Source organism: Ursus arctos, unplaced genomic scaffold (genome assembly GCF_023065955.2).
Source record: "Ursus arctos isolate Adak ecotype North America unplaced genomic scaffold, UrsArc2.0 scaffold_13, whole genome shotgun sequence".
Classification (NCBI taxonomy): Eukaryota; Metazoa; Chordata; class Mammalia; order Carnivora; family Ursidae; genus Ursus; species Ursus arctos.
In genome coordinates, this window is record NW_026622797.1 from 36343588 (window position 1) to 36370131 (window position 26544).

The following is a 26544-nucleotide window of genomic DNA, read 5'->3' on the forward strand; positions in this document are numbered from 1 at the left end:
CACGAACCATTTAGATCCTACACTAAAGAAGCTGTTTTAAATACTGTCAGTCTTTTAGTTGGTAAAAAAAAAAAAAAAAAAAAATTATTTTAACACTTGCCACATGCCAACCACTATTTATTTAACGAGGCACATGGAAGGCACACTGACCTATTGCAGAGTCCCACCCCCCCAGATGGCCCATTTGGGGGGAGCCTAAGTGCAAACACAGGCACAAGAGCTATGAAGATCCTACACGGAAGTGTTCCTGGGCCGCGGTACGGATCACTGCAGGCACTACTGGCAATGACTGTCTTCCAGGATGGTTCTTAGAAACTGAAATCAAATACGCTCTCCAGGAAAACCAACTAAAACATTCTACTTCCAAACCTCTGTACAATTCTTCCTACTTACATTATGATGCCAATAACATGTTCTATTCCCCCTCTCAAAGTAAAAATTAATGCTTAATGCAATTTAAAGCGAGATAATATGGAATAAAGAAAAATAATCAGATCTAGACTAAGTAGACTGGGATTCAGGGCTCAGCTCGTCCTTTGAAAGGGTAAGTGATGTGAGGCCAGTTATTTAACCTCCCGAACGACAGAGACGTCATCCGCATTTCCATCTACTCACATGATCGTCGTGAGGATACAGGAGAGAGAATGCATGTGAAGGCCCTTTGTAAAGGGCCAACAAATGCTATTATTATTAACTTTTATTAGAATCACTAGACAGAGAGAAACTGAGAGAATAAAATATTAACCAGATATTAAGACAGTAGAGCGCTGTAACACTTACCAAGCACTGAAAACAGTTCTGTTTGCTTTTCAGGTAGCAGCTCAGTGAAAACCTGCATTATGACTGAATATCTGAATCCAACTGCTGGTAATAATAAAGTTTCTCCTCAAATCTTGGACATGCTAAGGTTCTTCTCTAATGGTCCTTGGCCAGCAGGAAAAAACAATCTCCAGACTGTTAATTAAAGGAAGGGCAAGAGTTCACATCACACCACTCCACCCATGTGGTATATTCATGCTTAGCAGAGGCGTACCACAAAGTGGCAGCTCCTTCCTAGGACTCAAAGACAGCCTCTGGGGGCTGGAGAGGGGGAGCCCTCCCTCCCTGCATCCTCAGCGATGCTGCACACCAACCAGCCAGACCCATCCAGCTGATACCTGCCACTGGATCTTAGACTCTGTACTTGCCCAAAAGGGCCTTCTGGGGTTTTCTAACCAAATGTACTTCTGCATTCATTTCTGTATAGGCAACTACTCTTTCTAGATAAGAGGCAATCCTAGTGAGTAATGTGCACCTCTGTAACGTTAAAACCCTGCCTTACGTAGCTGGGCTACCCAGAGTACATGTTTCCTACTGCCTTAGTTGGTCAATACTCTGACATTAAACTTGACAAGATGTAGTATGGGATGTCCTCACAAGCTATAAACACGTTTGTTTTTGAAAAGGTCACTTAGAACTTAGGATGCACTTCCGCACATGAATTCACAACGATGTGAATTAACCCACGTGCCACAGGCCCCCTTCTACCGCCAAACTGCCCCGCTGCCACGGGCAGCATTGCAGGGCATAAGCTGTGGTTGCAGGGGACGGAGCTGGCCTCAAATCCTGCCTCACCCACCTCTGCTGTATCATCTCCTCAAGTGTAGCCAACCCCTCTGAGTCGAAATTTCATAACAATCAAATCGTATTTGGGTATGAAAATTTTTATAGATCAGATGCTTGGAATGAAGATAATGTAGCCCAGTTCTCCCAACCTTGTTGACAGGAAAGCATGCACAGAAGAGGGTAATACTCACACTCTACCCAGGATAAGATGCTACTCACGGCTAAACGTGACCAGCCTATGTGGTCCTACCTGGCCATTCAAATGGCTGAGGAGTCAGTGTCTCCAGCACACATACCCAAGACATGAGAGTGTGTCAAACCCCAGTGGTGAGGCTCTGATTACCAGTTAACATATATGAAGTGGCCTGGTATGGGGCCAGCAGGTCATTGACAATTTCACCCCATGGGCCTGGGCTCCTACTATAAAATAAAAGCGTGCCTTAGAATTCTCAAAGCCCTTGGGACTACGTAGTTCCACTTTACGCTGTCCCAGCACCTGGCTGAGCTTGTAACAATGTACCTCTGGGAGGCTGTCAATTCCACTTTGGACTGTTGTGATTACTCCCGCCTCCCTGATCTGAACCACAGGAGCAGCTCATGGAATGGGAGTAAGGGCATCAAGATGAAGGTTTTTAGATGAAGACGAAGGTTCAGGTAAGCAGAGAAGCCAAGGTCAGAGGTGACTGAGCACTATGTCAAGCATTCTGTGTATGTTACCTCCATCTTCACAGCATCTTGGTTTGGTTCTGTTTGAATGAGAGAGCCACACAACTGACTCTGTATATTTAATAAAAAGGCTACCCAGTGGGTTCAAATATCAGCCTCCAGATCCTCCTCCCTGAAGAAGGGGCCAAATGCCAATCAGTGTGGATAACGAGCTCTGGTCCTCCCTGCTGTGTCCCATTTGGACTATATCACCTTGGCTCAGGCTGGGAAGCTTCCTTCTTCAAAGCCATTTTGTTAGTAGGTTGTCATTATTTGCCACGCTTAACAACAAGTAATGCAGGATGAAATTTAGAAAACTTGGCCAAGGTCATACACTGGAGTGGTTTTCAAACACAAGGTGTTCTGCTGACAGGTCAGAGGTTCAAGGATGAAGAACTGCCAGCGTGGAGGCTGGGGAGGGAAGCGGGGGTGTCAGAGGAGTGGGGATCGGCGCTAGGACATGTTCTACACTCTGCAACCTTCGGAGTCTGGGGTGGGAGGGTGAGGCAGAAAGAAGAGCGTCATCCCCCTCCACACTGCACACTACTGGCTTGGAAGGGGGCGGGGAAGAAGAAAGCAAGTGGCGGGGCAGCTCTGCTTTTCCTGATGACCAGGAAGGAGGGGAAGAGGGACGGGACCTATATGAACCAAACAGAGTCTACTGCTGAGTCTCTACCTCTCAGTGGCTATATTTACAGGCCCTGTCAGACCTTATCAGAGCAGAAAAGTAAATCTCCTACAAAAGAACACTTTAGGTTCACTGAAAATATATTTTTGATATCCTAAATTAACCCTCAATCCTGAATGCTATGTTTTTTAAAAATATTCAAACACACAAAGAGCATAAAGAGACCTGCACAAAAATTGCTATATGGGTTCTAAATTCTGAAAAAGCCACATAATGTCAAATAAAGTGTGGAAGAAGAACTGTGTGTGGCTCTACTGGAAAGAACACGTGCATTCTAACTGTAAGGGGAAGGAAGGGGGAGCAGGGGCCATAATGAATAATGAGCACTCTGGAGGATAACACAGGGAGTATAATCTGCTTCAATAACTCAGTTTCTCATTTGGTTGCAAGACCTGTCAAGTATCAAGGAACTAATCCACATATGTAATATACTAATTTTGTATACACAAATTCTTTGCAAGAGCATAGGGAAAGGTCTCATGAATCATTCGATCTGGAATAGACAACTGGTATAAAACGACACCAAAGATCCTGAAAACCAAGTGGGCCAGGGCCAGGAGATCCTGAAAACTTCTTAGCACTTAACCAGAATAAATCTATCTAGTAGTAATGCTAATTTACCCTTCTATTTAGAGTTACATTGGCATATTTCAAGATAAATTATAAGAAAGGAAGTATTGGGCGATCCTCACATCACTCATTTCAATCCAAAATTATTAAAATGGGATCTTTTAAACTTTGTTTTGGTGTTAAATTCAGAGAGAGGGAGAGGAACATCGACAAAAGGGTATATAAAAACACATACAAGCATATGATGTTTATGAAACCATGGTAAAATAGTACACCAAGAAAAGAGAGGCTATTTAATGACATGGAAGGAAAAAGGGATGAAGAGAGGGGGAACAAAGTTTAAAAGCAATTTTTCGGGTTTCAGATACATATTATGGTAACAGGTAGAAATAAGGACAAATCTCCCTTTTGATCTCTGCACACTAGTAGAGATTTATGTAAGGCGGTGCGATTGCATCATTCAGCCTTACCCTTGGCCTGACTTTACATTCTGCTGTGGAAATCTTGCTTGGACTGCCCTAATGCACACTGCTCCAGAGAAGTCAGCCCTGTGTTGTCAGAAACTGACTGTCAAGTAGGTCCTGTTGGTAATTCCATGTTATGGTAATTCCGCAGTTGAGTCAGAAAGCATTCGAAAAGAGTATTAACTTTGGTTGCCTCTTTTCTGATAATGGAGGGTTTTCTGGTTTCCCTTTTGGTTTTAATAGCTTGACCATTTTTGGCCACCAATGCACTGTAACAACTGAACTACAGATTTGTCTGTTCTCTCTCTTTTTCTAGTAACTAATCATGTTAGCATGCTGTTAGGACAGCATCACTGATTTTTGTTCTTGCCTGGTTATCCTTATGCTTGTAAGGTCATACTTAATTTTTGGATATGTCTTCCTTTTCATTGTTAGAATACTTGTCACAGGAGGTCAAGGCAAGCATGACAATTAAATTTTACGTTTCTGAGCTGAAAAAAAAAAAACAAAAAACGGTGCTGTTCTTCCAGAATAGTTTCTTCTTGCATTCTCAATTGACAGGGCTCCCCTTATTCTACATTTTAGGAACCGCAAGTAGTTAACATTGCTCAGGTTGTGAACCGTCCATCACCCTCATTGCTGGAATCAGTGTGCATTCAAGCTGAGAAGGCACTGCAGCTCTCCAAGTCGCTATCTAGGGCATCCATGAGCAGAAAGGAAAAAAAACCACACATTGACTAAAACTCACATCTCATAGAAAAATTAAATCAAAATGGATAACTGGCAAGTATAAAACACAGTATTACAAAACCTGTAGAAAAAAAAGACAGAAGCAAATCTTTATGACCTACGGTTGGGTAAAGAATTAGACTTGATGCCAAAAGCATAATCCATAGAAGGAAACACTAATAAATTGAATCACATCAAAAGTAAAAACTTATGCTCTGCAACAGATGCTGCTAAGAGGAGGAAAACAAAAGCTACAGACTGGGAGAAAATAGCTACAAACCCTCCATCAAAGGCCCAGTATCTAGAGTGCATAAAGAACTCTCAAAACTCAACGATAAGAAAACAGACAAAAGACATGAAAAGGCACTGCTCTGCAGATGGACAGACTGCTAATAAACACACAAAAAGAGGTTGAGCTTCTCTGCTCATTAAAGAAATGCAGGAGATATCACTACACATTTATCAGAATGGCTAAAATAAGAAAGAGTGATTATACCAAATGCTGACGAGGATGTGGAGAAACTGGGTCATTTATGCAGTGCTGATGGGAAGGCATGTAAAGTGGTACAGCCACTCTGGAAGAGGGGATGGCAGTTCTAACAGGCACTTAACACCTGACCCAGCAATTCCACTCTTGGGTGTTTATCCCAGAAAAATTAAAACTTATATTTACACAAAAACTTGTACACAAATGATCCTAGTGGCTTGATTTGCAATAGCTCCAAATTGGATATAACCCAAATGTGCTTCAGTGGGTGAATACCTAGAAAACTGTGATACAGACACACCATGGAATCCTACTCAGCAATAAATAGAACAAACTATTGATACACGTGACATCTTGAACAGATCTCAAGTGCTATGATCTGAATGTTTGTGTACCCCCAAAATTCATATGTTCAAACCTAATGCCAAATGTGATGGTGTTAGGAGGTGAAGCCTTTTGGGGGGGGGGGTGATTAAGTCATGATGGCGAGTCTTCATGAATGGGATTAGTGCCCTTATAAAAGAGGTATGAGAAAGCTCCTTGCCCGTCTGCCATGTGAGGTTAGAGCAAGAAGACGGCCTTATATGAACCAGGAAGCGGCCTCTCACCGGACAGAACCTGGCACCGCGGTCTTGGACTTCCAGCCTCCAGAACTCTGGCAAATACATTTCTGTTGCTGGTAAGCCACCCAGTCTGTGGGGTTTTGGTACAGCAGTCTGAGTGGGCTAAAACATAAGGGAACTGCACTAAATGAAAAAAATCTAATCTCAGAGGGTTACATATTATATGATTTCATTTATATAATATTACTGAAATGACACATTACAGAGATTAAGAGAAACATTCGTGGTTGTCAGCGGGGGCAAGGAGAGGGAAGGAAGTGAATGCTGTTACAAAAGGGTAGCACAGGAGACCTACTGGATCTGCCTCTTGATGGTGATATGGCCACACTACTCTATACATGTGAAGCAATTACACAGAACTGGATACACACAAATGCACAAATGAATCCTTGAAAACCTGGTGAAATCTGAAAGGTCGGTGGATTGCATCAGTGTCAATTTCTTAGTGGCCATATCATAGAACAGTTACATAAGGTTCTCCATTGTGGGCAACTGGATGAAGGGTGCAGGGTAGCTCTCTGTAATATATCCTACAACTATGTGTGAATCTATAAATTATCTCAAAATAAAGCATTTTTAAAGATCACTATATAGTTCTTATTTATTCTAAGTGTCCTCCTTCTAATGTTCCACCCATTGATGCCTGATTTCTTCTTTCCCCAATCTTGCTACTCTGCAGTCTTAATAATGGAAAACATCACACTACAATTAGTCATTTAACTCCTGCTTTCCAAAAACTCTTACTCGCGGTTTACTATTACTAACTGGGGCATGTGGATATTCAAATACTGACTCTTAAGCTACAGGACATGGGCAAAATACTTTCTGAGTCTTGGTTACCTCACTGGTAAAATAGGGGGAAATGTACGTTAGGTTTATGGTGAAGATAAATAAAATAATAAGTAAAGAACTTTATACACAGTCGTCGTTCCTTAAAAGTTCATTTCCTTCCTTTTCCTATTAACAATCTAAAACCTCGCTTAATTTCTGGATAAAAAATACCAACCAAAAACTTTGGTTTTCAGTTTCCAAGGCTTACATTTGGAAAACAAGAAATACATCTTGAACACACACAGACTGGGATGTGGTGAGGCTGAATTCAGTTCTTAAGAAATATTTCAATTTAAGAGACCATAATGATAATTTTAAGCCTATGTGAGTTTGAAAACATTCTATCAAAATGGTCAGTGTTTTAGCGTATCGTGCACTTTATTATGATGAGTAGCTGCCCAATACATGGTTAAATCTGTATAGAGTAACCAGTCGCCTACTGGATTACATCTACTCACAAACCAACAACTGTATGGATGTTGGATAAGCTCAGCTTTAGGAATGACACGAACTCCAATGGTAGAATTTCATCCATTCCATCTACCTACAGAAATACTTTTCAGTAACAGACTCCCAACAAGGTAATAAGCTTTAAATATGTCACAGATTTTTAGTTATAGCTAAACCAAGGAAGCGACGAGAGCAGCAGGAACTAAGCACTTGGGATCTAAGATTCAATGCCGGTTGCTAAATGTGGGATCCCAAGCAACATGCAGCTCAGGGCATAATGACGGTGCGAGATTCCCTGGGCAGCAGCGGCCTCAGAGAGCTGTCAAAGATGCAAAGACAAGAACAAAATGTTCTTCCCCTATTGTGAGTAAGAAAAAGGATGAAAACAAAGTACATTTAACTTCTACCGGCTACCTGCTTTCTTTATGAACACTCACCAAACACAGAATGCCAACGAATACTTGAGGACAAAGTCCCCCCTTCAAACATTCAAATACTGATGATAATTTTGCAAAGCAATGCTTACCGAGCAAAATAACTTTGTTTCCGTTCCTTCTTCTCTTCCTTGGTATCCATAATACACAATCAAAATGCAAAGTATTTGGAAAAGTCCTTCTTTTTAATCAGTGAGTCATAACCCTATAATAAAAAAACAACAAAGTGACTGTAAATTACCAAGTTTAGCCAAGATGAAGAATAAAGCAGAGTGGAGCTACATGGCCCGCCACGAACGGAAGACAAACTTGAACCAGTAAACGCAGTCACATGAGTAATACATGAAATGCAAATGCCCACGGGGGGGGGGGGGGGGGGGGGATAAAACCTACCATCAGGATGGAAGTGTTAAACTAAAATAAAAGGTGGCTGGAAAAATAGACTGAAGTATTTTCCTCACAATTAATATTTCAAAATGTGAAATAATGAAAACCACTGATTTTTGGAGAGTTTAGGCTGCCTATGCAGAAGCTAATTATTTTTTTAAATTTATGAACTCATAATCACTTTCTATAGGTAATTGATTGTGAATAGGTCTCATCCATAATTATGAAAAATGGATCACTTAGGTGTTTTACAAGAATGTTCTTTCTTTAAAAATAACATCAGTGTTCTATTTTATTTTCGGAAACATGCCAGCAACTACATCCCACTTGAGCAAATGTGGAAATGAAAGTACAAAGCCTCAGGAAGCTGTTCTTCAAAATGGCTTTATATGCTTGCCTCTGCCTCTCCCTCTCCCCACCCCCCACCCTCACCTATGCTTCCCAGGAGCGGCTTAAACCTGTAATAAAAGGTTGTCTCCAGATCAATCTTCCTTAAATACCACTTGCATCATGCCACTCCCCTGCTCAAAAATTTCCAATGTCTACTCTCTGCCTGATTCACTAACCTAAATTTTCTGCAAAGCATTAACCTTCCCTAAAATCTATCCTCTCATCCTGAGGGGTATCAAAGCAAAAGCAAAGAATGTTCATCAATCAAAATTATTTGCTAATTCAATTCAATGAACAATTTTTTTAAAAAGATTTTAAAGTAATCTCTACACCCAGTGTGAGGCCTGAATCTACAACCCCAAGGTCAAGAGCCGCATGCTCCACTGACTAAGCCAGCCAAGTGCCCCTTCAATGAACAATTTAATTCACAATACGCATTCCACGGAAGGTACTGTGATAAGTATCAGAGACCAAAGATAAACAAGCCATGATATTTGCCCTAACAGAGTTTACTGTCTGGGAGAGGGAGAGGCTTAGGATTTCAGATCAATGGGATACTGACTGGTATGGAGGAGGCACAGGAGAGCCCACAGGAAGAACACTCAGCCTCATGCAGGGTCCACCCCATGTCCTCCCCATGCACCCCAAGATTTGAAGGATGAGTGTGGATGTCCTCCTTAAAGGGTACGGGGAAGCAGGTCTAGCGTGAATGACACAAGAAGACACGATACTTCTCTGCGGCTCCAGGATTAAATGTGAAGCAGGTAATGGGGTGAGGATGAAGACATGAGCAGGATCAGGGTCATGGCAGGCCTTTTATGTCACACGAAAGACCTTGATCTTAATCCTAGCTACGTGTTATGCGCCGCCCGCCCCTTTGCAGCTCCTACGTCAGACATCACTAAGCAACAGTGCCGCACTCGCTACAGACATTACCGAACCAATCAAGAGGAGATAAAACCAATTTTCTCATCCCTGATGTACATGAAAGGAAGTCACCAAAGTGTTTTACACGAGGGACTGTGCTATACCCACACTGGAAGGACGGACTTGAGAGGGTTCAGTAAGCGCGAAGTAGATATGTTCCGGAAAAATTACAGTAAAACTAGTTGAGAGAAGAGTGACCACATTTAGGCAGCAGTATTCAACATAGAAAGAGGGGGGATACACTCAAAAAATATTTAGGAGGCAAATGAGTCAAGATCTGGTGACTCATTCAGTGGGGACAACATCACAGAGGCGAGATGAAGAATGCCCTCGAAGCTTCTGCTCCAGGGGCTGGGTAGACAGTGACACCACAGAGAGAACACAATCAACATGAAGGGGGCAAGCCGGATGTGGGGCAGGGCGCAGAAACAGATAGAAGAACAGGTTTGGGACACACTGCCTTCCAGGTGCCTGTCAGATAGTCAACTGGAGACATTCACCATATCTTTGATTACGTTTAAAGCACATAAGTGTGGTGAAGGCTACGGCAAAAGATTTAGAAATTATCAGCATGTGGTTGTGGTTAAGTCAAAAAAAAAAAAAAAAAAAAGCAAGCGAGAATACGATGATGATACCCTGCAAACATGACAGCTATGCACAAAGCCCTCCGTGGAAACAACGGGACGCAGTCTGAACTCTGACTGCTTTACGTCCATGTCCCTCACGTGCCCTCCGCTCTCGAAGACTTTATCACCAAGCAGGGAAAATAAGATGTATGCAAAACACTAAAATGCAAGGTAGTCACCAGAGTTGTCCAAAGGAAGACAGTAAGAATACAGAAGACACAAAGTTCATGTTGATGGAGGTGATGAAGTCTTTCAGGGCAGTGAGGATTTCAATAGGTAAGAAGAAGACAGCATTCCAGAAAGAGCGATCAGCTGGGCGTAGGTATGGACAGAAAAAGAACACACGTTCAGGCAAGAAGGACAGAGTGGCTAGCAGGTAAGAAAAGGGAACCAATCGTACCGCCTGCCTACTTCTGCCACAATGCCGGAAGTTATTTACTTCCACATATTATCCACACGTTCTCTCTTTTAATGCTTACAACCACACTGTCAGTTCAGTATCCGCATTTCCACTAAACGGAGATACTGATTTCCCTAGTTCCACAGCACCAGCTCTGGGGGAGCAAGAATTTAAATCCAGTTTGGTGCACGCTTCAATGCCTTTCAATAACCTTTGGAGCCAGAAATATTTGGAAACGAGTGAGAAAAAGCAGTCTAGAATCAACAGTGTCCAATGCCCCGGGGCAGAATCTGCAGGTCAGAGCACCTGCAGCTGGGTGTGGGGGGAGGGGCACCGAGCCCTCCCGCGGGACTGCACCAGCAGAGCGGCGAGTAGAAGCCACGCCTCAAGGAATGAGCGCTCATTCAAGAAGTTGGGTGATGCAAGAAAGAAGAAAAAGAAAAGACAGTGGTGTCCAACTCTCCCGAAATTGATCTCACACTGTGGCCTGAACCCAGTGGGGTCCCTTCACCAACCCCCCTCCCCAAATGACTCCACACCTTAATCCTCACTCTTTCACCAAGCTTCAAGTCACTTGGCTACACTCCTCCATCTGACCAGATCTAGCACAAAAAACCAGTTCTGCTCTAAAGCCTTCCCTGACCCCTTGTGTGCTCTCCTCTCTCTTCTGTAGCTTATTTCACAGGTCACTGAATACTGACCGTGAAGCACTTCGTCACTCACTGTGCGACATGGCCGCTTCCCTTAGCCACACACAAACCAAAAGCTCCTTCAGGTCAAAAACCACCATGTTTCACAACTTCCTTTTACTTCCCTAAATACCCAACACAGAACTAGGCAGTAAATCCACATAAAAGCTAAGCGAGGAATTAATCCGGGCTTGGGGTAAGGTCAATTATATGGAAGACTGATATAAATCCAAGAATCCCTCCCCCCCCGTTTAAGAATTACTTGGAGGCAAATATAAATAAATAAAAACTTGGGGCTGAGGGACACAGATGCAAACCTAGTCTCTCCCTCAGACTCCAGAAAGGATGAGAATCCCTGCTCTGGGCCAGGTGGTTTATTTTAAAGTTCCTCTCCTGCATGCCACCATATGTGATGATCCCTGGTTATTAGATTTCTCCTCATGAATAAAAATGAAGCCATAACAATCTAATTGGAAAATTTTTATATTGCAAGCTGAGCCAGAAACTAATATTTGGTTCTAGTGGAAAAATATTGACAAAAATAAGCACAAGAGAAAAAGATTAAATGATCCAAGAACTGACATCTGGTGCCACCGTTGTCTGTTTAGAACTTGCGAAGCTTTTTTTTTTTTTTTAATACTCTATTTGATAAAAAAAATAGACTGATTTCTTTTAAATTTCTGGGGATTTTTGTATTCCTCAAACAAGACATATACAATCCTTTCAGGTCTAGATGCACCAACAGATTAACCAGGAAGAGAGCAGCAAAGGATGCTATAAAAATGATTTGCACAGTGCACCGCACAGCAGCCTTCATGCTTCACTGAAGAACTGGAGCTCCTTAAATCAATCTCTAATGGGAACTACATTTTCCATTATAAGTGGTTATAATGGGCTTCTTAAAAGCCCTCCTTTCATTTAATGTTGACTTTTCTTCACATCGATAAACTCTAGACTCATCCAAACACTGAATTATAAGAGTCTCCTGCATTTACGGCACATTACAGACCAAAAAGAATTTCGTGAGGGAAGCACAAGATGAATCTTCTATCTAAATATTTCTTTTTGCGACCTTAAATCAGGATGGTCAATTCCAACCTAAATTCAGTTCATTATGCAAATAAAAAAGGCACCTACAAAATCCTTACCTTGTAAGCGCTGTGGTGAAGACAAAACATTTACTGTTATTACCTGCAAAGTGCTCCCTGTTTGAGACCGTGGCACCACTCAGAAAGAATTTAAGCACAGAGCGACAGGAGACTCCCAAAGTACATCAAGCCAGCATGACCCACACAGCCCAGCGTGGCTCTCTGGCTTCGCATCTAACACCTTGCAGCTCCTTGCACATTCAGGTATAACCAGTCTGGACTCGAAAAACACCAGGGTACCTATGATGTCCATCAACTGTTTTCCCCACAACATGTTTCCTATTATACAAATGAAATAATGACAAAAACATGCTTTGAGGCTTGGTCAAACTAAGTTTGGCCCCTTGGGGGACAGATCAAACTGTACCTTTCTATGCAGACATTTCCTCCTCAAAAATACTTACACTTTTACAGAAATAGAAGAGGTGTTCGGTGTTTCTCAAAGCCACAGTCATCTAAACAAAGGAAGGATATTCAAATTTCAGCATTAACCAAGGTCTGAATTTGAATACTCTCTTTAACAAGAAACCTGGGAAGAAAGACATAGCAACAGATACAAAAGGGTGCCACAAACATGTAAGGAGCAGCCAGGAGATAATGCCCCCAAGTAGACAAATGTGTCACAAAACCAAAACAACAGAAAACAGAATGGAGAACAGAACCGAGAGCTAAAAAGTTATGCCTGAATCAAGGTGATAATCAAGGACAGGCCAATGGTCTCTGCTACTTGGGAAAATGGGACAAAGCCAATGGATGGCAAAATGAATGGAGAACTCATTAGCTCTTATTCCATTACTCTTCGCCTAAGGAACTGGAATTAGCGGGAAAGAATTACACAAATCTCAGTTTCATTTAAGACAAGTATAGAGAGGGGCACTTGGCTGGCTCAGTCAGTAGAGCATGCAACTCTCAATCTTGGGGTCCTGAGTTCAAGCCCCGCATTGGGTGTAGAGTTTATACTTACAAAGAAAAAAAGGGAGAAGTAGAGAGATTTCATCAAAGCTCCTAGATACTTTTTAAAAAGATTTTATTTACTTGAGAGAGAGAGCATGAGAGCATGAGAAAGAGAGAGAACACAAGCAGGGGGGAAGTGTAGAGGGAGAAGTAGACTCCCTGAGCAGGGAGCCTGATGCAGGACTTGATCCCAGGACCCTGGGATCATGACCTGAGCCGAAGGCAGACGTTTAACCAACTGAGCCACCCAGGCACCCAAAGCTCCCAGATACTTTAAATGAAGACCCATCTCTAGGCCAGTTAGATCATTTTATACATCCCTTCTAAGAAGAGAATGCGCAAATAAGATTTCTAAAAAGTCACTGGTAGGGTCAGGAATTATCAAAGATGTGGAAAGTGCCAGCAGCCTGACAATGGGCAAACAGTTTTAATTTTCCGCAAAAGTTAGAAGAGGGATTGTGTAAATGACACACTGCAGATCATCACCTAGGTTTCCAGCAAAACTTTAGAAATGATCACAACAGGCAGGTTAGCCAGAACTCGGAAGAAAAGGCAGTGAAACCTGGGATCGAGACTGTTTGCAGAACACTAACCATTCAGCAGAACAATAATAAACAAGCAGACCCCCTTTTTGAAGCCTCTACCTTGGACCAAGTACTCTGCTCGAGATAAGAGATGGAGACAGCATTCATGGGCCAAGAAGCTCAGGTGGAACAGGCAAGCGAAACCCATCAGCTGGTACAAGTGGCGAGTCCTCTGACACTGGCAGAGCACAGATGGAAGCAACTAACTGCTAAGAAGGGAAGGAGAGTCAAGGAAACTTCTCAGGTGATGCCAGAGCTGGGTCATGAGGGAGGAGCAGGCATTTCCCCAACAATGCACAAAGAAGAGGCTGGGCTCACTGGGCAGACTGAGGCTGTGCAAGCCATCATCAGAGAACGTGTGGTTCCAGAGACTCCTGAGTGGTCTCGGATGGCTGGAGGGCAGGGCTGGTGGAGGGCAGGAAGTTCAGGGAATGCTGGCTTACTCTATGACACTGACCTAATTTCCCTCTTGGTCATAGCTACTATTCTCATACATTAAGGAAATGAAGTAAAATACAATATAACTGTACTTAAAGGCATTTGATAAGTTTCTTTTGATGTGCTTATGGGTAAGATGGAGAAATGTGGGCTGGACATAGGTGGCTGCTTTGATTATTACATGGATAGAGAAAAGCACTGAGCCACTGTACCAAAAGGTACGAGCTGACCAACGGACTGACCTCAACCCAGAGCCGGGAGCTGACCTCCATCTTCAGCCTGGAGGGAGGATGCTAATAGCTCAATGCAGTATTTGTTCGTAGCCCCTCTCCTCACCAGTAAATTTACCACTGACTTGAATGATGATAGGAACCTCTGTATTAGACTTTTGGAAGAGGGATAAAGAACATCCCGGACAACAGCATTTGGATTCAGACAGACCTCAGCTGTCTGTAGGAAGGTGGAATTTACCCCATGTGAACCTGAGGGTCTACATCTGGGGGACAAGCTAAGGAACAAGAGTGACAGAGCTTAGCATCAGCACAGGTGAATGTGACCTGCAGTCTTAGGTGAGAGGAGGCTCCCTATACCCAGCACTGACATTACACCACCAGCCCTTCCTAAACCAAACCAAACCAAACCAAACCAAACCAAACCAAACCAAAAACCCACTTAATCAACCAGAATAAAAAAGATTATGATGGTCTGTGTTGCCCTTCTTGAGGATGAGAATGTATCCAGATGACTGCACTTACCTCCAGCTCTTACCCTATAGGAGACGTGTAAGGAAACGGGAGCAACCTGGATGGTTAAGTGACAAAAAACGAAGTTTTAAGACTAATAGTCAAAGGAGCTGGTCAGGGTTTGCCTGCAAAGAGTTGGAGTGAACTGACAGCTATTTTCAAATATCTGAAAGATAGTATCTGGTCGCGGATTTAGGCTTGTACCAACAGACCTTTGAGGGGGATACCTGGGACCAGGCATTAGATATGGAGGGAGAGGGGTTTTGGCTCAACATAAGGAAGAACTGTCTCACAGACAGATGCAAACAGCTGCCTCCAGAGAGGGGGGCAGTGACTGAGCACAGGCCGAACCTCCGTTTCCGGACACAGCTACAGACCCGCAGTGTTCAACCTTATCAAAACCAACACCCCTCCTGGACATGAACAGGTATTTCATAAAATGCCCTTTATAATATCGAAATGAAGTTCACAGCTAATATAACCTACTTTCACACTTAATTTTATTAAATCAATATAATGCCCAAAAGGAAAGTCATTTATAATCGGTATTTCAATAAGCAAATTCTCAGGCACAAGGTCACTCAAATACATCATGAAATACCTACTTCCATGGGGCAAGTTTAGCTACAGGAGAAATGGATCAGTAACGATTTCATTACAAATGAGAAGTATAGGAAAATGAAAAAGCAGAGGTGAGGGGGAAGAGGTGCGAGTGGGTAATGGGGGGTGGGGTGAAGAGAACATCAGAATAAAAACTAGTGCTAGAAATAATAATTGGGTATTTCTAAACATGGTAACTTAAAGCTATTCTCTTTTCTTTAGAATGTCCCAATAAATATTCACATAGGTCCTACGGAAGACATAAAATTCCTGAGTGTAAGGGACACTTCCTTGTTGTCTAGAACTTTCCCGCTCATTACAGAGCATTTGACACTTCTGCATGCCCCCTCCCCCCAATAACCGTGGGAAACAAACCGCATCCTGGTCGGGGTGGGGGGATACTAAACTCATTAAGAACTACTATTATAGGGGAAAGTCAAGGTCGGTGGGGAAACTAATAAAGATTTTTTTAATTAAAAATGTTTAATTTCAAAAATTCCTTCATAGCTGAGATTAGATAAACTCCACACACGAGAAGTTCTCTGTTTCCAAGATGCTTCACCTGACCTCTCTGACCCATGCTATTAAGGCATCGCAGCACCACTGAAGCCGGACAGGCCTGGTTAACATCCAGGCTCCAGCATGTCCGAAGTATGTAACTTTGGGCAATTTACTCAGTTTTTTTCTGGTCCTCAGCGTCCTTATCTACAAAGGGCTGTTATGAGAGATTAAATGCGTCCCAAAGGTGTCTATAGAGTCTAGTGCCCCACGGAACAGATAACTCTATACAACGAACCCAAACGTTCAAGTATTCATGCAAATGATACCTACCTTCAACAACACCTGAAGAGCTAGATTCAGATTTGCCCCCAACAGAAAAACCAAATAGGAAACTAACTGAAGCTAGGCAGTGCCAGGGACTAGGAAGACGACAGCCATCAGCAACAGTTACACGTTTACTGAACATTAACCGCACGCATCAAGTGTTTTGTTCGATGCTGTTACACTGTTTAACCTCTAGGACTGTAGGAGGGAGTTAATGTTCTTAATCCTTTTCAGATAAAGAATCCGAAGTTCAGAAAGGTTAAAGAACTTAATCAAGGTCAAACAGCCAGAAGAGTGAGAGCCAGAACTATTAGCTTTACCTGATGCCAAAGTTAAACCCACTAACATTGGCCTCTCATGCTAGGCTAGATCTCTACACAGAATTTTCACTTCAACTGCCTGGTTCTTCCTGTATTTACTCACCATTAAAAAGAACAAGAGTGTGAACACCAGCTTTCTGGCCAATTGTCTTTTAGGATGTAAATCCTGAACTGTATTCAGGCTAGTCACTACTTTTCATTAATAAAAGCACTGCAGTGAACATGTCCGTGCATTCAATAAATATTTACTGCACTGAATTAGACTTTTAAAGAGCTAACTGGAAAGCACGTTCCTTTAATTCACTAAACTAAATGAATTACCTCTTAAGTCTTAAGGACAGAAGTAATGACATAACTTTGAATACACCAGAAATATTTCTTAGCAGTTGACCTATCATTTGTTACTGTTATGAAATGTAATCTTCTGCCAATCCAATTATTTTTCCACTGAAAGTTAGTAAAGGCAGAGAATCAGAAAATGGAATTTTCATCTTTTTAAAATAAATTTCTTTATTGATTTTAAGTTACAAGAGTCCTCTTTTCCTAGGGACTAAAATTGCATGTCCTTTTTAGAACCAAAAATCATGATTCTATAAAAATCTTACCAGAGGCTTTTAATGTACTGCATGCATTCTCTTATTAATATTCATAAGAATATAAGAATTCCATTTCTCACAGTTTTCTACCAGTGCACAAAGACAGATTAGAGGAGAAAAATACGCAAGTCATATAGAAAGTTATTAGAGGCAATGAAAACAGAACAGAGTCTACTCTGCCAAACTCATTTCTCATACACAGAGAAAACTTCCTCTTTCTCACCATCAATCACTACTTATTGGGCATCTGCTACGTGCATATGATTGTCTTTCACAAGAGTGGGGAAAAATCTGTTGCCTGCATTAGCCACAGAAGTAGTTTCTGGGGACACCCCCTACTACTGCTCCAGCACTGCAAGATCACCCCAGACGATGTCTAAGATGATTCTCAAGGTGGCAGGCACCACAGAGCGTCAACAAAGGAACAGGTGACATGGGAACAAAAGTTTGTCCTCAATTGCTTCTTTACCTCCTTTTAATGACCAGACCTATTGCTAAAATCCTAGGATCTCTGGCCTTTTGATTTTTTTTTTTTCCCAGCTCTCTTCTGGCCTTGGCCCAAAAGGAATAAGCTCCACACTCTTCTGGCGTCTCTCTATACTGGTACAGAACTGAAGTTCGTTCCCCAAGGCCTTGCAGAAGAATAGTTGCCAACGTGAATCACTGTGCCAGCTCCCTGGGCTCACCGCAAATGCTGTCACTACTGCATGGGTTGTGGTCTTACAGCAGGGCCCCAACTCCCTCATTTTTAGGACAGAAAGCAATGTGGGCAGTGGTTACTACTACTCATTTATTGTTGTTGTTATTATTATCATTTAGTGGGAGGTGTCTATTCGAGAGATCTGAATTAGAGGTAACCAATGCAAACAAAACCAATAAAACTTAAAAGATAACAGACGTCATAAGTGGAATGCCTTTACAAAGAACATACAGTTTATGGGCTTCGAACACGAGTTTTCAACAATTCGATCTGAGTATCTTTTGGACTATCAGGAGACACAGGAGTTTACTCTACCAGGTAAACTATCTCACTAAGGAAAAGGCGACATGCTCCTTTGTTCTCTTATGGATAGTATCTGCAACCGAATGCATTTTCAAAATATACCAGCATACGCTCATGCTTGTAAAAATGCAAACTAAAAAATAATTGAATTATCACTCTTCTTAATGTACTTTCAGTATATTTATTTACATGGAGAGTACAGGAGGCAATAAATAATTTATACTTACTTCAAAATAGTGCTTTGTCACATATTTATATGCAATCTCTTCAATTCAGTAAGCATTTGCTAAAAACTTGTTTTTTTCCTACCTCTGTACTATTTCTCTAAAACCTATGACTATAAAAAGGACTTAACAGGCTCTAAGAAAACTTTGATTTTTTGACAAGACAAAATTAACATAAATAAAACGATTAGAAAAAATGGGTATGATAAAAATTAATGACTGATAAAATGTGTTTATGCACAGACAAGTGTTAGTGGAAAGAAAAGGGCCAGGTCACAGGGGCCAGTGTTGTTAGGGAAGGGGCCTGAAGTAGGACAGTCACACTGAAAACAACCATTCGTGGTTATATTTCAACAGGGCCGCACGATCAACAATCATATCTGTAAACTAGAAACAGTTCTGCCCTTAATGAAAATGTTCCCTATGAGAGCATGCTCAAGAGGACGACGAGATTCTACTGGCTTCTGCCTCTGAGGTCTAATGTGAAGATGGAGTGGTCACGTGGTACTTTGGTCAGTACAATCGAAAATGTGCTAAATACACAAATATGGGTTCAGGAAGAAGGCATAATGAAAGTGTCTAAGGGGCAGGAAATCTGCCCAACACAAAATTAAATCAGTATTGGGAAGTACTATGACCTCTACGTGGAAAAAAAAGTATGTGAATTCAACTATAATCTTCCAAGAGATTGGGTTAAGAAACCAAGTCTACGGTTTAATACATTTTCTTTAAAAGGTTTATTAAGTTGTTTCACATAAAAGTTCTTGCAGAATTCAAAAGCAAAACTGCCCTTTGCTAGACTGGATTGTTGTTCTCAATTACGCACTTGCTCCTGTAAGAGAAATATACATCCACGCCCTTCGCTATGCCACCTTGTGGTGCTTTGCACTACTACGCAGAGTATGTATCTCCACCCACCTGGCCATGTGGCTTATTCTGACCAACAGACTGAGAATTAACAGTGTACCTGATTCAACCTGAGGCTCTAAGAGGCCTGGCAAATTTCTGCTCTCCTCCAGAAGAGCATGCCCCAGGTACCAACTTTTCCTTCGTCAGCCCTGTCCCAGGATAAAGACACATGGAATAGACCTGAACACCTACCTTAACTTTGGAGGCTGGCCCACCCCTGCCAAACCCAACCAAGAGCAGCCAAACCGCAGTCAATCGGCAGATTTATGAATGTGAAATAAATAATTGTGGTTCTAAAGCCACGAAGATTTGGAGGCTGTTATGCAGCATTATCACAACAAAAAACCCAAAACACCCTTAGAAATATCCCGATCCACAAATTACTTTGCGGATTTTTACCAGGAAGATCAAAGCCACATAGTACATACTGCTGTCTATAAGAAGAACTCGACCAAGGCGTGAAATACCAAAGCCCAGAGACAGAAGCAGCCAGTTAACACAAATAGCCAAGAAAGCTTCCTTTCCTTGCAGTTGTCATTTACCCCATAACTAATGTGCGTGGGCTACAGAAGTTTAGCCATAAGGAGGCATCATTTGACACCAAAGGTAACTTATGCACATCTTGGTATATTCACCTATAGACTCTGATACCACTTTTTGTTATAAGGTGAATTGTGTTACCCCCCCCCCATGTTTAAACTGTAGCCACAGTACCACATAACGTGATCTTATTTGGAAAAAGGGTACTTGCAGATGCAATTAGTTAAGATGAGGTCATAGTGGAGTATGGTGGGCCTCTAATCCATTAAGACTGGTGTCCATGTAAGAAGATGGCCATATGAAGCCAGAGACACACAGGGAGAACACCAGGGGACAACCAAAGCAGAAATTAGGGTGACACAGCTGCAAGCCAAGGATGTCAAGACAGCCAGCAAATCACCAGAAGCCAGAAAAGGCAAGGGAGGCTCTCTCTAAAGTTTCACAGAGATCATGGCCCTGCCACCACCTGGATTTTAGACCTCTAGCCTCCAGAACTGCAACACAACGAATCTCTGTTGCTTTAAGTTACCCAGTGTGTGCTACTTTGTCGGAGCAGCCCTAGGAAACGAACTCACTTATTTTAAATTGTATATACACTAGCATTGTTCCAAAAGAATACTGCATCAAAAATGTTGTCACTGTCCCCCCATGGCTATTCTGCCACTTCCTCTTATAATTTAAAAAAATGTGAGCAAGTAATTGAGAATACTGGTAAAAATTTTTGAGTATTAGAGCAGAAAGCCCCCATAGTTAATTAACATCTGTACCTAGGAGATAATTTAAGCATAACTTATTTGATTAGGAGGGACAAAGAACTGACCTGATTATCAAGAAAAAAAACTTAACATCAAAGGGGTTTTGAAATATTCTGAGAATATAGTATCCCCACATATTACACTGCTCTTATCATATTTGGTGATTTTAGTCTAACCACCTCGTGCTGCTAGGTTTCCTGTGCATACTTATGCTATCTTGTACCATTTTCTTCATGTTCTGTTGTTGTTGTTGTTAAAGATCTTATTTATTTATTCATGAGAGATTAGGGGTGGGGAGAGGGAGAAGCAGACTCCCCACAGGGCAGGGAGCGGGATGCAGGACTCAATCCCAGGACCCCAGGATCACGACCTGAACCAAAGGCAGATGCTTAACTGACTGAGCCACCCAGGTTCCCTATCTTGCACCATTTTCTAATTGATTGTTCATCATGCCCCATCCTTCTAATCAGATTATAAGCTCTCTAAAGGCAGGGAATGTGTCTTATGTTTTATGTGCACGGGCACATGCACAAATGACGATTCCTAGTTTAAGCTAGCACAGGATTTATGTTGAATAAGTTCATTTTTAATCTGTTATGGCTAAATACCTAACAGAAACTGACTTCAGGACATGTAACAATAAGGTCTCGCCTTTTACTTAGATCAGGGGTCTCCATTTTTAGAAGTTACATTTCACATCAATAAAAGTATCTGAGCATAAAATCCTAATATGTATATATTTTTATTTACAAAAAATGTATTCTGCACTAATATATGTATTATAAAACATATAACAAAAATAGAAGTCATGAAAAGATGAAACAGACATTCTAGCAATTTCTTCCCTTATCCTCATGGGGCACATGAACCCGAGCTGGGAAACCACCGGTTCAGACTATGAGGGTAGATATATGAAAACATTTCCTAGGATTTTTGGCTTTCTGGGAAATGCAAGATCTATGAGAATCTGTCATATTTATGAACTTTAAGCACATTCTCTGGGAAGATTCATTAAATTGTCTTGATCAAACATGCAATATTTTTGAGTTGATGATAGAGGTCTCCTTGCAATTAGGATTAGTTTGTATATTACTGGACCCCAACTGTAAATCCATTGCTAACCATGGTGTTCTCTGCAATTGAGCTCTTTAGTTTTTAGGCTTTAAGAATGGAAACTCATTATCAAAACTTCAGGTAAATATCTACATGACGAGAGAACCGATGAGGTAACATTCTGATTTTCAAAAGCAAGGAAGGAGAAAGTTGGACAGAAGAAAGATGGAGCAGAAAACTCATAAATCATCTCTTAAGAATATTATCAACACAACACCACCCAATCTTCTTGTGTCCCACGTACACATATGTGAACAACACTGCTAGAAAACGGAAGGGCACGGAGTAATATAAAACACAGTCCTATCAGCTTACTGTAAGAACAACTAAGCCATAAAACAAGCCAATATTTGATTTGTGGCACAAATAGTTAAGTGCCAAAATAATTAAAATCAAGGGTAGATGTCTTGGAAAGTGTTCATGGAATTAAGCATCAACCTCGTGCAGAATGTTGGCTTTAAAGGAAGAAATGTGCAAGAAAATTTCAGATAAAGGGGGCAGTCAAAAGCCTGGAGGCAGGAATTACCCTGAGTGTGTGAGAGGGGTACTGGGGCGCCGAGTTCATTGAGATGGGGAGTAGGAGATAGGAATGAGCACCTGAAATGTGGAGACAACAGAGTGCCTTAGCTGCATTCTCTGGCTTAAACTTCCATAAGAAAGCCACCATCACTAAAATGTTATCCATCATTTCATTTGGTCTACTTATTCTTGAAGAACTAGCCTTGGGGCTGATATATACCCAAAACAAGCAAGCTAAGTGCAGGAAAATATGAAGCAGATGGCACGTGGGTGAAAATGTTGGGGAAGTGAAATATTAGTAGCTTTGAAAGGAGGAAGAGAAAGTAAAATATGTCAAAATGAATATGCATTTGCTAAAGAAAAGTTGAGAATATAAGAATCTTAGGACACCTTAATTTTAGTAATTTCTAACAAGTATCATTATAATACACATGGATAATGCAAATGTGAAAAACAGAAATTGCCTATGATCCCAACAGTGGGGAAAAAGCTTTACTATTTTGTCACCTTCCTGTCTTTTCTTCTATGCAGGTGCATTTTAAAATCAAATTAGGATCCTTTTGTGCACAGAGTTTGGTATACTACGTATCTCTTAAGAAATGACTCTACTGTTGGATTTGTCTCAAATTTCCCAACTATCACCCTTGATAATAACTAATTACTACAGTTGCTTACTCTGTGCCAGTACTTTGCATATATTCATCTATCTAATTCTCAGTACTATGTGGGAGGTAGACACTACTATCTTCATTTTATAGATGAGAAAATCAAGGAGAAATGAACTTGCCTAAGTTCACGTAGCTGGTAAACAGTGAAATGGGATTCCAAGCTGGGCAACTGGCTCCATTATCCCTCCCCTTAACCCCTTGACCATTCCACATGCTTCCCAGAGACATTATGCTAATCACTAAAATTAAGCCTCATTCCTGATTTCCTCAGAATGTACTCTTAGAATGGAACCATTGGTGCCAAAAAATTCTACTAGCTAAACTGTTCTCAACCTAAGTATACCAACATACCCTCTCACCATCTATGAAAAAGGAATAAGACCCAACCTCAACTTTGCAGCACCATTATGGACTTTTAAACTCTAATTACAATCTACAGTCCTTTGGTGCAATTAAGTTGAATATGTTTTCATGTCTTGGCTATTTACAGTTACTGTTTTGTGAATTTCCTATTCCTGCTATAGACTGTTTGTGTCCCCCGCCCCCAAATTCATATGTTGGAAACCTAATGCCCAGGTGATAGTATTAGGTGGGGCCCTTGGGAAGTGATCAGGTCATGAGGTCAGACCAGACCCCTCATCAATGGGATTAGTGTGCTCATAAAAGAGATCCCAGAGAGATCCCTAACTCCTTCCACCATGTAAGAACACGATGAGAAGTCAGCTGTCTGCAACCTGGAAGAGAGGTTTTGCCACAGCTCCACCATGCTGGCCCCCTGATCTCGGACGTCCAGTCTCCAGACCTGTGAGCAACAAATGTTGCTGTGTATAAGCCACCCAGTGTATGGTATTTTGTTACAGCAGCCTGAATGGACTAAAACAATTCCTTACTAGAATGCTTTTTGAAGAGTTAAGGCATATTAAATTGAAACTATTTTGCAAAGTGCTACGATTTGAGATATCAAGAGGGCTGCTAACAAGCTGTTTCAGTTGGACCCAACAGACAGGCAGCATGTTGAGGGAATCACCAGGGCCGAGGGAGGAGGGCTCAGATGTAAACACCAGGGACTGGGCAGGCCCTCCCAATGCACTAATGGCCTGAAACTGTGCTTTAAATCATACGGCAGGGGCTATTCTTTTCCAATGGCTACAATACTCATTACTGCCACTCAGGACACCCTAGGATCAACATGTCTGAGGAACCGAATCAGTAAATCTGATGTTTGCTGGGCGAAGTCGGAATTACAGCAGGAAAATGAAAGATCTTGAAGGATCTCATACCTACAAAGCCACCTCGGGAATTTTTCCTACTCTACAGGTATACCTGATTAGTGATCAGAATCATCCACCAGTCAGGATTCCACATGAACAGCGCTGAACAAACACTATTATATTCTTACTCTCTAAATCCTCTGTTAATCAGTCAACAGCAAATTACCTCGTGCCAGACACACTGCAATAAAACTGAGCACACAAGACACCCTGATTACTTGGCTTGGAATTAAAAACACCTCATTCGCATGCACAGGAGTCCCTTTTTAGGATAGACCACTCTCTCCACGCCATGTCATGTTCATGTCAACTGTCAGGGTCAACGTTTAATGGCACCCTATTTGGAAGCTCTTGCCACTTTGTATCAATTACAGAGGCAAACCCAAGGACGGAGGCATAAAGACACTCTCCGAGAAGAGGGCCATAATAAACGTGAAAGTTATTTTGAATGAGTGTTAACACAATGTTTGAGAGAGAATTAGAGAAGGCAGGATGCTAGAGAAAATGATACGGGTATGTATTCTCCTGGGGGGCTGGGGGAAAGAGTAGAAGAGGGATGAACAGTTAAACAAAAGCTTCAACCTGGACTTTTTTGGGTTTTTTTTTTTTTTAAACCAATCTTAGCATGCTATCCAAAATCACAGTTAATTTCTACTAGAAAAGCAATTTTGCTGTTTATGAGAAATGCTTATTCCCAGTATGGAGACTGATGTGGGGCACTAACTTACATGAGGAAGTCTCCATGAGTTTATGGGAATCTCAACTAACAATGGCCCCTAGAGAAGACACCAGAACTGAGTGTGGCTTGCTAAGGAAAATGGGAGCACAGTGTGTTCCAAGCAGAGGGAACAACAGCACGGAGAAGGAAAGTCATATGCCATGCACGTGCAAAAAGTGACAAGCAGGGGGTGCCTGGGTGGCACAGCGGTTAATCGTCTGCCTTCAGCTCAGGGCGTGATCCCGGCGTTACAGGATCGAGTCCCACATCAGGCTCTTCCGCTATGAGCCTGCTTCTTCCTCTCCCACTCCCCCTGCTTGTGTTCCCTCTCTCGCTGGCTGTCTCTCTCTGTCGAATAAATAAATAAAATCTTTTAAAAATAAAAAAAATTAAAAAAATAAGTGACAAGCAGTTTTGTGTGACCGCAGAGATTCTTAACTTGGGTCCATACACAAGGATGGGCAGGCAAATGGTGTGTGGTGTGTGATGAGACTGTGAACTTCCATCAGATTTTTATAAAGGGTCCATAGTTTGGGGCAGGGGTGGGGTGGGGTGGGGGTCCAGAATAACTGCAGGCCAAATGCATGACAGGGAGGTACGGGGCAACAGACGAATTCCTCAGAGCCCCAGAGACCACTACGATCTCTGGCAGACTCCTTCCTGTGTAGGATGGTCCGCAGAGGAAAGCTGAGAAGGAAGACTGGCTGAAAAGTGGAGAGCTGAAACGTCGCAGAAAGTCAAATGCAGGCAACCGTCCAAAGCATCTGAGCAGCCAAACGAGGGCAGTGGGAATGGAGAGAAGGGAATTCGAGAAATGGTTAGGAGATAAAAGGAGCAGGCCGAATGTTCGTACTTGCTTGCATACGCATAAAAAGTCACCAGAGGATTCCCAGTTAAGGGGCAGCACTGGTTGCCCGTGGATAGGGAAGCACATAACTGGGGAAAGGGGATGCGAGAGTCCTTTTATTATATACCCATTTGTACCTATTGAATCACACGAAGGTATTACCTGCCACAAAAATAAATTTTAAAGAAGACATAGACATTATTGAAATGAAATGCTTCTATGTAAAAATTTGCCCACATCCCTCAAACAACTCTAAGGTTTCACGTTGCACTTTTGAATTTAGATTATTTTTGCCCCAAAGGCTCCTGGACCACACCCATGACTGAACCTTAAGAAGAGCCAATCTCTCTGTTCACCTGGGTGAAAACATTATCAAACTGACTTGACATCATATAAATGTAAGTAACTACCTGGTTAAATTCAACCAACTTAACAAGCACTTGTCAAAACACCAGAATCAAAGTTTGGTCAATTAACTGAGCTTGATCTTTTTATTTTATGATAAATAAACGAGGTACAAAGAAGACTCAGTTCATCTGATCCATTAAAACAAAGATGAATCAAATAAACTACTGATACGAAAGAGGTCAGATTTGAGGTTTGGCGTGGTGAGTGTTAAGCTAGTTCAGGCTAGCCCCTTGGCTAAAAATGACTTTTTAAAAATTATACGGAATGAATCTTCTATTCAGCCTAACAAAGCACATAAGGTAGATTCCAGAAATAATTGACTTAAAATTCAATGGTTTGACCAATTTTAAATTGGT

General features: G+C 41.8%; 1 protein-coding gene across 7 annotated transcripts in view; it reads right to left on the reverse strand.

The window, feature by feature from the left end:
• The window catches only part of NCOA7 (nuclear receptor coactivator 7), a 154858-nt gene that overhangs the window by 114348 nt on the left and 13966 nt on the right, over positions 1-26544 (reverse strand). For 5 of the 7 annotated variants that reach the window (XM_026504750.4, XM_057311069.1, XM_057311067.1 and 2 more), the window contains one exon: positions 7679-7791. In XM_026504750.4, coding sequence (XP_026360535.1) covers positions 7679-7728 — 50 coding nt within the window. In that variant the 5' untranslated portion in view covers positions 7729-7791. Of the gene's footprint in view, positions 1-7678; positions 7792-12557; positions 12581-26544 lie in introns of those variants that run through there. The other 2 variants (XM_057311068.1, XM_044386304.3) reach the window with 2 other exon arrangements.